Genomic DNA, 14,137 nt, shown 5'->3' with positions numbered 1-14,137 from the left:
TGATAGGAGCACAAGAAATGTGGTCGAAGGCTTGTTCAATTGCCTGAATTCACCATGAAGGGAATTCGGTCACTGCCTCTTTTGAGACCCACTGAGTTGCTGTCAGTTCTGTCTTGATCTCTCTCATGCCACTTATCCAGAATGCTTGCATGGCTTTGTGATGGGAATGGCATACCTTTTCCAAATTATCTGCTGCAGAACCATACTTGGACTGTCTCAGTTTTCACCCAACCACTGCTTCTGAATGCAGCAGAAATTTTGTGCCTTGTTTGTTTATTTGCAGTATTCATTTATTTAAAAAAATTATGAATCGCTTAAATCTAACATGTACAAAACATTTACATCCACAATTTCAAGCACAAACAAACATTATAAAATACAGTAAACAAATAAGTCAATCTTCCCCACAAAATTTCCTTAATACAGAATTCTTTAAATCTAAAACAAATAACCACAGAGATAGAGAAAGAAGGCATATTCTGGCACTCAGACATTTTATCTAATGCAATGGTTTGCAATAGTTAATCATTTATCTGTCACACCAGAAGCTGAGGAATAATTTGGAATCTGCTTAAGCCTGCAAATATGTCCTTTATTATTCTCTCCATATGAAGTTTTTGTACAGGTCATAAGGATGGGTCTCATTTCTTAGCCAGGATATATTCGATATGATTTCAGTGTCTACTCTAAAGTTTCTCAAACTCATCCTGGGAAACCTACAGCCAGTTAGTTTTTTTTTTTTTTTAAAGTTAGCAAGTAATATGAATGAAATAACTTTATAAATAATGGGTCTCCATTGTGTGTAAATTTTCTCTTGTGCATATTAATTGTAGATACCTAAAAACTTGACTGTGCTGTGGGGGCCATAGGATAGGATTGGGAATGTAGGCTCTACACAAGTATGCTTGAATGAGACTTGTCTTCTGAAGTCTGATATTGCCATTGAATTTGGAGTACAGCACTATTAGTAGGAACTCCTGTTACCAAGACATCTTTCTTTGTATTAGGGCATATTTTGTGTATGTGGACCACATTATTATGATTCTTTGGTAGTGTGTCTGATGTTCTTTCCTGCTTTCATAAGGGTTGACATCTCAATACTGAAGCCTTGCATTGGGTCACATAGAAGAAAGAATCATTTGGCTGAAGTGCAGGCACCAGATTCATAACCTTATGTTTGTTTTAGGTTCTCTTTTAAATCTGGCAAAACATCCAGCATCTACGGTGCAGATTTTGGGTGCCGAGAAAGCACTATTCAGAGCTCTGAAGACCAGGAAAGATACCCCCAAGTATGGCTTGATTTATCATGCTTCTGTAGTGGGTCAGAGCACTGCCAAGAACAAAGGCAAGGTGAGTTAGAGGGCAAGTTTTGGAGAGTTGATTTTTTATTTGTCTCCTACAAGCCACTGAGCAGCTTCTAAATGTGGCACAGGTGGTATTTTATTTTTATTTATTATTTTAACATTTATAGACCACTTATAGCCTAAGTGGTTTATATTCAGGTACTCCAGGATGTGATGTGTCAATAAACAAATAACAAAAACCATTCACAAAAATCAAAAAAGAGACACCGATTCCAAAGCTATTTATTAAAATTTACTATAAACCTTAAATGTAATTATTTAAATTATTAATTAATACAGGGAAATGCCTCAGACTTAGGAGTAAATCTTCCCAGCTGGGACTCATTCAAGAGAGAACATCCTTATAACATCACAAGCTAGTTCCCCACCTCCCTACCAAAATATTTATTTTATTACTTTTAATTAATTAAATAACTTATAACTTTTGATCTAATTTGAATTAATTTAGTAGAGAATCAGGACGTTTGAGCTAAATACCTTGTACAATATATGAAGAATTTTTTGTTTGAATCATCAAAAGTTTGAATGAATTAAATGAACTTAATATTTTGCTATGAACTGAACAGCAATTTAAAATGAACTGTGGGCTTATTTCAGCCAAAGTAACTATGTTTTGAAATACTTTTTAACATTTCAGCACTTTTTTCTTTGCACTTTCTGCTCTTTTTCTATGAACTTTTAGCTTTTTTAGTCTTTTAACCTTTTCCTATCACGTGTCCCAGATGACGGAACATTCCGAAAAATGTCATTGCCATCATATGTCCCATGGCATGGGACATACTGTACACTTTCTACCTATCATTTGTCCCATCTATTGGGCCATTGTGTTTACAATAGCCATAAATGATAACGGTGAATAATACAAAACTTTGCTAAAATAATTACGATTGGAACCAGCGTAACGTAAACTTTATTACGATAGGAAAAGGTTAAGCACTACAGCACTTTCAACTTTGATTAGTTTCTGTGAAATGTAGGATTGATAAATTTAAAATAAGAGTTAAGATATACCTGAAACATAAAGAAATAAATTGAAATGCAAGAAGATAGTTAAACTGATACTCTAACAGAAGTTGGTCTTGAGTCTCAAAAAATGATACGCTGATTCTTAAACTAAATTAATTTAAAATAGATTATAAGTTATATGTTGATTCTCTACTAAATTAATTCAAATTAGATCAAAAGTTATAAGTTATTTAATTAATTAAAAGTAATAAAATAAATATTTTGGTAGGGAGGTGGGGAACTAACCTGTGATGTTATAAGGATGTTCTCTCTTGAATGAGTCCCGGCTGGGAAGATTTATTCCTAAGTCTGAGGCATTTCCCTCTATTAATTAATCAATAATTTAAATAATCAGATTTAAGGTTTATAGTAAATTTTAATAAATAGCTTTGGAATCGGTTTCTCTTTTTTGATTTTTGTGAATGGCTTTTGTTATTTGTTATTTTGTTATTTGTTTATTTTATCAATATAGTACCATTCAAATTTTTGTTGTTTTGTTGGTGTCAATAGTTTGTGCATATGCATACAGATCATTATTAAATGGCGAAGGCTACCACATTAATTTAAATACAGGTGCCAACATTTAAATACTTTAATGCTGCTACACACATAGTTATAGAACAGCACTATGGTGGCTATACTGATAACTGGAATCAATCTATAGTATCATGTCAAGGAAAAATTCCAGTCTAATAATAATCTCCGAATTCATTCATAAGGAGAAGTTTAGATACTCGATCCTCAGAGGGTCAGATTACCCAATCGTTCAAGTGAGCAGAGCTCACCGAACCCGATCTTCGCAGGATCCAAATGTATCTTTTTTAACTTTTATATATATATATATATATATATATATATATATATATATATATATATATATATATATATACTTTTTTTATCACTTTTATCTTGTCCATCTATATAATAAAACCGTAGGCGGCGCATGCGCAGTCTAATCCGCGTGCTTCCGTGATCCGTATGTCCGTGGCCGGCAAGAGTGCACATGCAAACTTACAACAGCTCGCACTCACGGTCTGGCTGGCTCTTTAAAGTTTTTTTCGGTGCCGGCTCACCTGCTCCGCCTTCCTCTTCCTGCCAGTCTCAGCCGGACTCACTCCCCCCCCCCTGGCAGCCCTGAACCTGTTCCTCCGTTCCCCGCCCGACGGGCCGGTGAGTGCTGCGCCAGGGGCAATGCAGGTGGAGACTATCGGTGGCGGAGCCGGAGGGAAGGGGGGGTGGGAGGCACGCGACGCTGCAAGTCGCCGACTCCACCCCCCCCCCTCTCGAACCGCACAAGGACTGCCGTTGACGAAATTTGCCCCACCGTTCCTTCCCTTCCTCCATCAGGTACAGTTCAGCTCCGCCTATGTTAAAAGCAGCTGCTTTGAAATTGGAGCCCTGCTGCCACCGTAACACGTTCCCTCTGCCGCGGTCCCATATGTCAGAGAAGGGGCGGGACCAAGGCAGAGGGGAACGTGCTACGGCAGTGGCAGGCCTCTGATTTCGATGCGGCTGCTTTTAACATTGGTGGAGCTGCACTGCACCTGATGGAGGGAGGGAAGGAAAGGTGGTTGTGCGCTGTTGAGCCCCTCTGCACGCGCCCAAACCAAAAAAGGAGCCAGGACTCTTCCCCACCCGGCGCCGGCAGACCCGAAAAAACGGCCCTACCGAACAGACCCGCGAGCAGGGTTGCCATGGAAACCTAACCGAAATTACATGCAGTCGGCAAGGGTCAGTGAGAGGGGATCAGGAGCTAAAGAGAGATTGAAAAAAACAAACAAACAGTGCACAAGTAGAGAGAGACACACAGACAGTCACAGAAGGACAGGGGGCTAGAGCAGAGATGCTTGCAGGGAGAAAAAGCTAAGCAGTAATGTTACAGCTTGAGAGTGCAGACTGAGGAAGAAAGACGACCCTGGCGAGAAGACAAATCAGTCACATCCCTTCGCTCCCACATCAAAAGAGCAATCATGCGGCTTCTCCAAAGGGAATAGTCCGGAGCCTCAGCTTCAAGCCATTTCAGCAGGATGCATTTCAGAGCAATCAGAATAGACCACTGGAGGAAAGCTGCAACTCCCTTGGAACGTGGAAAATAGTGAGGAACAGTCCCAAATAAAAGCAATGGGGAACTGCGAATAGTGACATGCCAAAGATTCTCCACAAAAGCAAATATAGCAGTCCAAAAAAGTTGTACCTGAGGACAAGTCCAAAACATGTGGCCTAAGCTGGCTTCCGGAGCCTGACAACGAAGGCAGGCTGCATGGGGACGGAAGTGAGCCAAATATGCCCTTTTAGGAGAAATATATAAACGAAAAATCAATTTAAAATGTTTCTCCCAAAAGGTAGTGTATTTACGAAAAGCAGGCAGTCGACGGACAGCCTGAAGGAGGATATCAGAAGGCAAATCAACAGCAAGATCGCCGGACCAAGCATCTCGCAGCTTAGAGTGGTCAAACAAAGGGCATTCATCCTTCAAGTGGCGATGATGAAACGTGAGAGGGACCGGTTGCAGAGAACCAAGGGTAAAGGCCGTGAACAAAGTCTCATGACAGGTGGCCTGCAAGGAGTTTAGAAGGTAAGGAAGAGATGTAATGATGGATTTGCATGTAAGCAAAATAGTCAGTAGGAGGGAGATCAAATTCTGCTCGCAACTGAGCAAAAGATTTAGGGGTGCCTTCATCAGTAACCAAATGAAATAGATATTGAATGCCCCTTGTTTCCCACCGAGCAAAACTCGGCCCATCAATCCCAGGTAAGAAAGAACCATTAAAACGAATAGGCAGGAAGGGAGAGACAGAAGGAGAAAGAGTGTGAAATTTACAGACCCAACGCCAAACCTTCCGCAAGGGTCGATGTAAGGCTTTCATAGAAAGAGACTCGGGTTCAAAAGAAGGGATAGAATGAAGATAGGCACTAAAATGAGTAGAAGAAAAGCAGGAAAGTTCCAGAGCTGAGTTAGTAAACGCTGAAGTACCCCTAAAGAGATCATTAATATGCCTCATTCCACAACCAACTGTCAAATAGCGGAGATTCAATAAGCCCAAGCCACCTCTATACCAGGGAGTCGCCGCCCACTTATAAGTCAAACGAGGCCTCTTACCGGCCCAAAGAAATTTCTGGACCAGTCGCTCCAATCGGCGCTCGTCACGAAACGTCAAATAAAGGGGAAGGACCTGAAAAACATAAAGCCAACAGGGGACCAGAAGCATGTTATACAGGTGCACTCGACCCAAAAGTGAGAAAGGAAGAGTCTCCCAAAGGTGCAACCTATTCTGTAATGTCTGAAACAACGGGGTTACATTCAGCCGGTACAAACTAGATAAGTCTAACGGAATAGTAACCCCCAAGTACCGCAAAGCAGAATCAGCCCAACGAAGAGGGAAAACACCCCTCCACGAAGTTCGTAAATCTGGTGGAAAAGGTAAGGCCAAGGATTTATCTAAGTTGAGAGACAGCCCGGAATAAAAATCAAATTCAGAAATGAGATCCAAAGCCGCCGGGAGAGAATCTTCAGGTCGGGTAAGAATTAAAAACATATCATCCGCGTACGCCAGAGTCTTAAGTTCGAAGTCACCAACCGAGAGACCTCGGACCTCCGCGAACCCCCGAAGAGTGCTTAACAACGGTTCCAAAGAAAGAAGGAACAAAAGAGGGGAGAGAGGGCAACCCTGTCGGGTTCCACGAAGAATAGGGAAAGAGTCAGAACAAGTCCCATTAACAAGAAAGGAAGCCAAGGGATTGGAATAGAGGGAACGCACGGCATCTAGAAAGAACCCCCCGAGCCCCACATACTCCAAGGTACGAAACAAGAAGGACCAGTGAATGCTATCAAACACCTTAGAAGCATCCAGGCTAACAAACAGGGTCGGAATCTGGCGAGATTGACACTGAGCAAGAGCAAGAAGTACCTTGCGGACATTGTGTACAGACTGTCGGCCCCGAACAAAACCTACCTGATCCTCATGGATAAGCTGTGGTAAATGAGGAGCAAGACGATCAGCCAACATACGAGCGAAGAGTTTGAGGTCCACATTGATCAATGAAATGGGGCGAAAAGATTCCGGCAAATCAGCAGCCTTATCAGGCTTCAAGAGTAAGGTAATAAGGTCCTCATTCGCAAAACGCGGAAAAGAACCACGGACAGTAGCTGCATCAAAATACGCCAATAAAGGTCCATAAAGTGTAGGAGAAAATAGCCGATAGAAGTCACCCGAGAACCCATCCGGGTCCGGAGCCCGGTCAGAGCGGAGCGATTTAATAGCAGACTCCAATTCAACCGCCCGAAACGGACTATTGAGTGAGGAAATCGCAGCCGCTGACAAACGAGGCAACCCGGAAGAGTGAAGATAGTCCTATATCATTTCCAAAGAAGCGTCATCCGGAGCTTCATATAACCGATGAAAGAAATCAAATAAGACCCCGGAGATCTCAGAAGTCTGAGACACCACCCCACCGCCCCGGGTTCGCAAAGATAAAATCGGCTTCCTGCCAGTCGTAGCGTTAACCAAACGAGCCATAAGGCGGTCGGGTTTGTTACCGTAACGAAGGAAACGATGGTGATAAAAGGCTTTGCATTTTTGGGAACGAGAATGAAGAAGGGAGTTCAGGGCCACCTGAGTAGACAGATAACAGTCTCGAGTCTCCGGAGAAGGGTGGAAAGAAAAGGACCGCTTCGCCAAACGTAAAGCCCGTTCCAGAGTAACGATCCCCTGATTAATACGCTTATGATGAGCACACAGAAATGAAATGATGTGACCTCGAATCACCGTCTTCCCAGCCTCCCAAAACAAGATAGGATCATCCATGTGGGGAGCATTATTTGTAGAATAGTCTTCCCATTGGGTCTGCAAAAAGGCACGAAATTCCGCGTCCTGAGCAAGATAGAAGGGAAACCGCCAGGACGGCGCGCGGAGGTACATAGAATCCAAGAAAACATCAACCCAAATCGGGGCATGATCCGAGATAGACAGAGGTCCAAGCTCAGCCGAGTGAATGGAAGGAAACATAGAGGAGGACAGGAAAATATAATCTAGACGGGACCAGGTACCATGGGCACGAGAGAGATGGGTATAGTCACGAACTTCAGGGTGTAGAAGACGCCACGGGTCCACAACCGAAAGTAAGTCACAGAAGTCGGAGAGGAGATGACTCTTAGAACCCAAAGAAGAGGCAGGAGAGCCGGACTTATCCTGAGCGGGGTGCATAACCAAGTTAAAATCTCCCAGAAGAAGCAGACGATCATCAGGAAAGCGAGAACGAAGGTGAAGCAACCGTTGTAAGAAGGCCGATTCTCCAGAATTAGGGCCATAAACCACTAGGAAAAGATAGGAGCGACCACCCAAAGTAAGGCGAAGAAGCAAGAAGCGACCGTCAGACGACTTATCAAGAACCTGGACGCCTATAGGCGAAGACTTACGGACCAACACAGCAATGCTCCCATGACGACCCGAAGAGGAAGCAAAAAACACCTCCCCCACCCAAGAACGACGTAACTTAAGATGTTCTGCATCAGTCAATCTAGTTTCCTGTAGACAAGCAATATCAGACCGGTAGCGTTGGAGGGCAGTAAGTATTTTAGATCTCTTGACAGGCGACGTGATCCCCCCAACATTCCATGAGGCAATTCTAAAAGGGGTACTCATAGCAGAAAAGCAGGAAGGAAGCAATGCCAGAAAAGGAAAAGCAGGTGAAAACTACCCCAAGGGCCCAGCCTCCCCCAGAGCAGTAAGAATCGCCAAATAATTGTATTGAACAGAAAAGACCAACAATGAAACATATCAAACTTATTGAGCAAATATACAGAAGGAGGACCCCCCCCCCCCCATGAACCCACCCCACCAACTCCCAATCCACCCACCCCAACCCACCCCTTTCCCCCCAAACCCCCCCCCCCCCCCCCCAGGAGCAAACCCTCCAAGAACCCAACCAGAATGAAAACCCCATCCCACATACGTGGAACAGAGATAGAGTCACGGAAGATGCAGTCAGGGCCCCAAATCCCTCAATCCCATCCACACCACGGACACGCAGAATACCCCATCCATCCAGCACACATACCGAGAGAAGCCATAGGAGAGCGAAGCTAAAAAGTAAAATGACCCCCGAACACGGGGAGTAACACAGCCCAATAGCCAGCGGGCCTGAAAGGGTCACCAAAGGGCCTCCTAAAGTGGCATGTAATCTAAGCATACATAAAACAATCAGCCCCACCGGCACATATGATGAAAACAAGCAGTCACCAACTCTCAAACACACAGATACTCCCCCCCCATCACCCACTCCCAGCCATACACACCCAGTCCACACCCCAAATGGAAACACAACCCCCCACAAACATACTCCAACCCACCAAGATGAGATAAACCCCAGAGCCAAACAGGACATCAGCTCCCCCCCATAGGCATAACATCCATTCAACCCCTAAGGACACCTACAACCAACTAAGGCCCCCCCCCAAAAAAAAAACAAGAAGCAATATCCTGAACAGAAACTGGAAGATAATAAACTGTAAAGCCAGATATGCAACCACAATGATAACAAATTATAGATAAAACATAAAATGTAATAGGAGTGGGCCACGAAGCAGCCCAAACTCTGAGTGAGATGTAATGGTCAGCAGAGTCAAGGAGGCTAAAGGTCCAAATAGGAAGCAAGCAGTAGTAAAGCTCAAAAGGCCAGCAATGGCCAAATAGAACAAAGCCACTCAAATAAAGGAGAACAGCTCCATACGCCAACTCTGCCACAGGACTCAGGTAGCCGATGAGGGTCCCGCTTCTCCCGGTAGGGAATCCAGGTAGGTCTGGGCATCCTCCGCCGAGGCATACATGCGCCAACCATTCGGAGTCCAAACCTTCAGTTGTGCCGAATAGAGGAGCTGGAACCGCTGTTTCTTATCAAAAAGAGCCGAGCACACCCGGGAGAAGCGCCGTCGACCGTTCCTGTAAGGCAGGTGAATAGTCCTGGAACAGACGCACAGGGATACCCTCATAGGAGAGAGTATTCCGCTTCTGCCGGTACTGCCGCATAAGTTCAGACTTCACCACCGAATTATGGACTTTGAAGATGGTGACTCGGGCTCGTTCACGATCATCCGTACGCCGGCCCAGGCGGTGAGCGCAGTCAAGCTTCAAGGACCCAACCCCTGCTGGAAACGGCAACTCCTGCTGAAGCCAAGACTCCACGGAGGAAAGGAGACGAGAGTCAGGAACTGATTCAGGCAGACCAACCAGTCAGATGTTATCTCTCCTTGAGCGGTTCTCGAGATCTTCAATCTTTTCCGCCTGTCTCTGAAGCTGTGCACGCATGGAGGCCAGATCCGCCGCTGAGAAGGAGCACGTGTCCTCAACCCCCGAGACGCGATGCTCCAATTCCCCCGTCCGCTGAGTCGTTTCCCCCAAAAGGGATTCAAGGGAGGTAAGCTGGCTGGAGAGAAGGTCGAATCGGGAGTCCAGCGCCCGCACCACCGAAGCCGACAATGCCGCTATGTGGGCCTCTGACAGGGGAAGCGCGGAACCCAAGTCCCCCGCCGCCATCTTAGACTTGGGTCGCGCCAATCGTGTCTCCCTGTCTTTTACCATGCGGCTCGATTTAGTGCTCATATCCGGGCTGGGCATCTGCAAAAAACGGTCCATAAACCTCCCCGAAGGTTCAGTGCAGGGCTGGGGCTAGCCAAGAGTAGCAAAACGGTGCTGAGGGATTCGGGGCCCCGGAGCACGAGTGAAGCACGTCTCACTCGGCTCAGCACATCACGTGACCCCCCATACTCTACATTTATAATCTATGGACAAGATAAAAGTGATAAAAAAAAGTATATATATATAAAAGTTAAAAAAGATACATTTGGATCCTGTGAAGATCGGGTTCGGTGAGCTCTGCTCACTTGAACTATTGGGTAATTTGACCCTCTGAGGATTGAGTATCTAAACTTCTTCTTATGAATGAATTCGGAGATTATTATTAAACTGGAATTTTTCCTTGACATGATGCTACACACATAGTGGAATTAAATATACATATATACGTGAGCGGATTATAAGAGTAAAAAATATGATATAACAGGTGCAAATTGCTGAGCTGTGTTTAAAAAAGAAAAAAAAAACCCACACACATAACTTGCCCATGAATATACTATGTGTGTTATATGAGTGAAAATCTATCAGAAATTGCACCAGAAAACTCTCTTCAACAAATCAATGTGGTGGTGTTTTTAAGCGTATCCAGCATCTTTCTCTATGCTTCCCCCTTTCCCGCAATCCTCTACATGTCCAAAATACACATTTATTTCTAAAATCCATGGGAAAACCGTAACCTTTTCCTTCCTTCCCTTCCCCAGTAGTCATTCTTACTTTGTTTGTTTTGATCCAGACTAGCAGCTTAGGCAATGTCGGGAGCTTTCCTCTGTCATGGACACAGGAAATTGTATAAAAATACAGTAATGTGATCGCTGCCACTACTATTCATTTAGTTTAGGCTTGCTATTTAGCAGGCCTGAATTAAATGTATAGCTTTTCTCATAAGATTTCTTGGTACTACCCTTGCTTTTCCATCCCTTTGCCACTTCACAGTGTAGGTAGTGTCAGCAGAGATTTTTGGTCCAACACTATATAGTAGCCAAAAATTCCTAAATAAGAGTATATGTTCACCAGCTACCAATGAATGTATAGCTCAATTTCTAGTACAAAAGGTATATGAGTCTTGAACCAGTAGGTTATTCTCTAGTCACGAGTTTTATAGAAGGGTTCTTCTACATTTTTTTTCCTCTCGGCTCTGCCTCATGCAACACTGGGCAGTGCTGTAGTTCCCCAGTTTATTCCTTCTACATGTGAGTTGGAAGGTGCCTTTCTGATCTTTATTTTTGGTTTTTAAAATCCAGACTTTGAGGCTTTGGTGGGCCAGAGGTCCCCAGTGTTACTGAGACAGCTTTGCTTGAGAGAAGACACAGATTGTCTTGTCAGAAGTCTGTAGCTGGGAGGGCAACCCTTTTCAAAGGCACCTACCTGGTCAGCATGCATTAAGACGTTCAGTGGCTAGAGACGATTCCCTTTGTAGCCTTTTAAAGCCGATGGCTTTGCTAGAGGTCATTAAGGAATCTTTGTGGGAATTGAAGCCCCATAGACCTCTGCTACTCTGTTTTCTGTCATGAGAAACTCTGAGGCAGGCTCAGACCACTTTTTTCTCTTCACATCCTGATATTATAAGATGCTGACAGAGCATTGGGAGAATCCTGAAGGCTCTCTGCGGGTGATCAGGACTGTGATGAAGTTATCCAATGGCTGCTGATTTTCAGCAACTATTTGTCTAGCGCAAAGTGATTTTAAAGAATGCACAAGTCTGAAGGGTGGATTTAGTCCTTAAAAGGCAGTAAATGCCTTGGCTTTGGACTAAAAATGGCAGCTGCTGGTACTTTAGTTGCACGTGCCTGCCATACCAGATTACATTGGGCTCCATTGGCAGAGGATTACACCTCCCCCCAGTTGCTGCTTTCGGGGATGAATTATGTAGCAGATGCTATATATGATGGGTCATGAGCAAAATTTCTGCTTATTTTATGTCAGCCTGTAGAATGCTTTGGATCAGGCAGTGGGTGGGAGATTCGGCTTCCAAGGTCACTTTGAGCAGGCTACCTTTCTTCAGCCAAATTTTCTTTGGTAAGGGGCTGAACAACCTTTGGCCAATGTGGCAGTTCATCACCCTAAGTCTTTGTCACATAGTAGATCATGTACCCCTGGGGGGGGTCAGGTTATATTACCTTTTGTGATTCCTTAACAGTTTTGTTAGTCCTCAGCGAGGACCTCTGCTCATAGATCGTTTCAAGGATCTTGTCAGATTTGGAGGTTCAAGGTGAACTCTGCCCTCTGGGTTGCACCCTGCAGCAGCCTCCAATAAGTCACAGTGACACCTTGCCCGCTGCCAAACCTCCTCAGATAGGAAAGAGGTTGTTGGTTTACTGGGAGGGCCTGGGTTAGGATTTGCTCGGATCTGGATACTGGACATCATTCAAGAGGGCTACAAGTTCAAGCTTTTTTGTTCTCTGCTGGACCTCTTTGTGGACTTGCTGACCAGATGGCCAGAAAAGAAATTCAAGGTCTGAGCAACAGTACAGTGGCTGCTGGACATTCAGGCCATAGAAACCATACCAACTGATGAATTGAGCTTGGGCAAATATTCCATATATTTTATCATGCCCAAGAAGGACTCGGACGACTGGAGACCCATCCTGGATCTGAAGTCCATCAATGTAGCACTGAAAATGCTCTGACTCCATATCAAGGCCATTTGTTGGTCATAGCTGCAGGGCTCCAGGGGAGTTTCTAGCCTCTCTAGATTTAATGAAGGCTTGCATACATATTCCTATATTTCCAGGGCCACAGGAAATTGAGATTTCATGTTCTTGGGAGACATTTCCAATTCTCAGTACTCCATTTGGGCTGGCAGGCAACTGTGCCTTGTAATTGTACTAAAATAATGGTCATGGCAGCAGCACACCTATGCAAGGCAGGGATCCACAGGCATCCCTACTTGGACGATTGGCAGATCAGAGCCCAATCCGAGACCGCCGGTGAGAAAGCAGTGGCACAAGTTATCCATCTACTGCAAGATCTGGGGTAGATTATCAGTTTTTTGGAAAAGCTACTTGTAGCCAACACAATCTCTAGAGTACCTGGGGATCCACTTCAACATGGCAGAAGGCCATCTTTTACTTCCAGAGTCATACAAATGGAAACTCAGGCATCAGGTTTCAGAGATCCTGACGATGCCAGCTCCGATAGCTTGGCACTATCTAAAGGTACTGAGGTTGATAATAGCAACCATAGAGGTAGTTTCTTGGGCAAAGCGCATTTATGCCCTTTCCAAGATGCACTCTTGGCCCATTGGTTTCAGCAGACGGATTCACTCCAGATGCTGCTGACCTGGACTGCAGGGGTCTGTCAAAGTGCAGTGGTATTCCAGCTGGAGTTATTGGCAACAGGCTTGCCTCTCCGCATATCCTTTTGGGTGATCCTGAAGACAGATGCCAGTCTTTGTGGTTAGGGAGGTCTTTGCGAGGGTCATCATGTTTAGGGTAGATGGTTACCCTCTCAGAGTATGTGGTTCATAAACAGATTGTTCCTGCAAACCATTCATCTAGTGTTAGACATTGGAGAACAATTTGGAAGGCTAAACAGTCGGGATCTTCTCTGACATTACTATGGCCGTGGCATACGTCACCAGACAGGGAAGCACCAAGAGTGCACTATTGAGATTGAAGATCCAGTTTTTATTTCACAAGGAAGAAGTCCACCCACAAACTTTAACAGCAACACATGTAGCAGGCGTGGACAATGTATAGGTTAACTGTCTCAGCCAGCAGACCCTGGATTAGGGGAATGGTCTTTATCCCAGAAAGGCTTCGGCAGCATTGTATATTGATGGAGATGTCCAAAGTTTAATCTAAAGGTGTCAGCAGCCAAAAAAAAAGTTCCTAATTTCTTCAGCTGAAGATTTGAGTCTGAAAGCGACGGCATGGATACTGTAGTACAGCTTTGGCCGGATTCAGGGCTATTGTAAATGTTTCCCTGTGGCCCATGATAAGCCAGGTCATTTAAAGATTAGCAACCCCCCCCCCCCCCCCCCCCGGGAGTTAGTAATTCTGGTGGTTCCAGATTGGTTGTGTTGGTAGTGATACACAAATCTGGTTTTGCTACAGAGGGACAAATGTCTCAAACTGCTACTTCATCCAACTCTTCTCTCACAGCCTAATCCAATTGCTATGGAGGATCTGGAATGCT

The 14,137-nt window shown here is 44.6% G+C and overlaps 1 protein-coding gene across 1 annotated transcript in view; it reads left to right on the top strand.

Moving 5' to 3' along the window:
* Nucleotides 1-14,137, top strand: part of NOP58 (NOP58 ribonucleoprotein) — a 182,315-nt gene that overhangs the window by 125,298 nt on the left and 42,880 nt on the right. The window contains exon 10 of the mRNA XM_033947006.1: nt 1,187-1,350. Coding sequence (XP_033802897.1) covers nt 1,187-1,350 — 164 coding nt within the window. The remainder of the gene's footprint in view (nt 1-1,186; nt 1,351-14,137) is intronic.

This window comes from Geotrypetes seraphini, chromosome 5 (genome assembly GCF_902459505.1).
Source record: "Geotrypetes seraphini chromosome 5, aGeoSer1.1, whole genome shotgun sequence".
NCBI classification, from domain to species: domain Eukaryota; kingdom Metazoa; phylum Chordata; class Amphibia; order Gymnophiona; family Dermophiidae; genus Geotrypetes; species Geotrypetes seraphini.
Note: the sequence above shows the minus strand (reverse complement) of the source record. Positions and strands in the feature narration are given on the sequence as shown.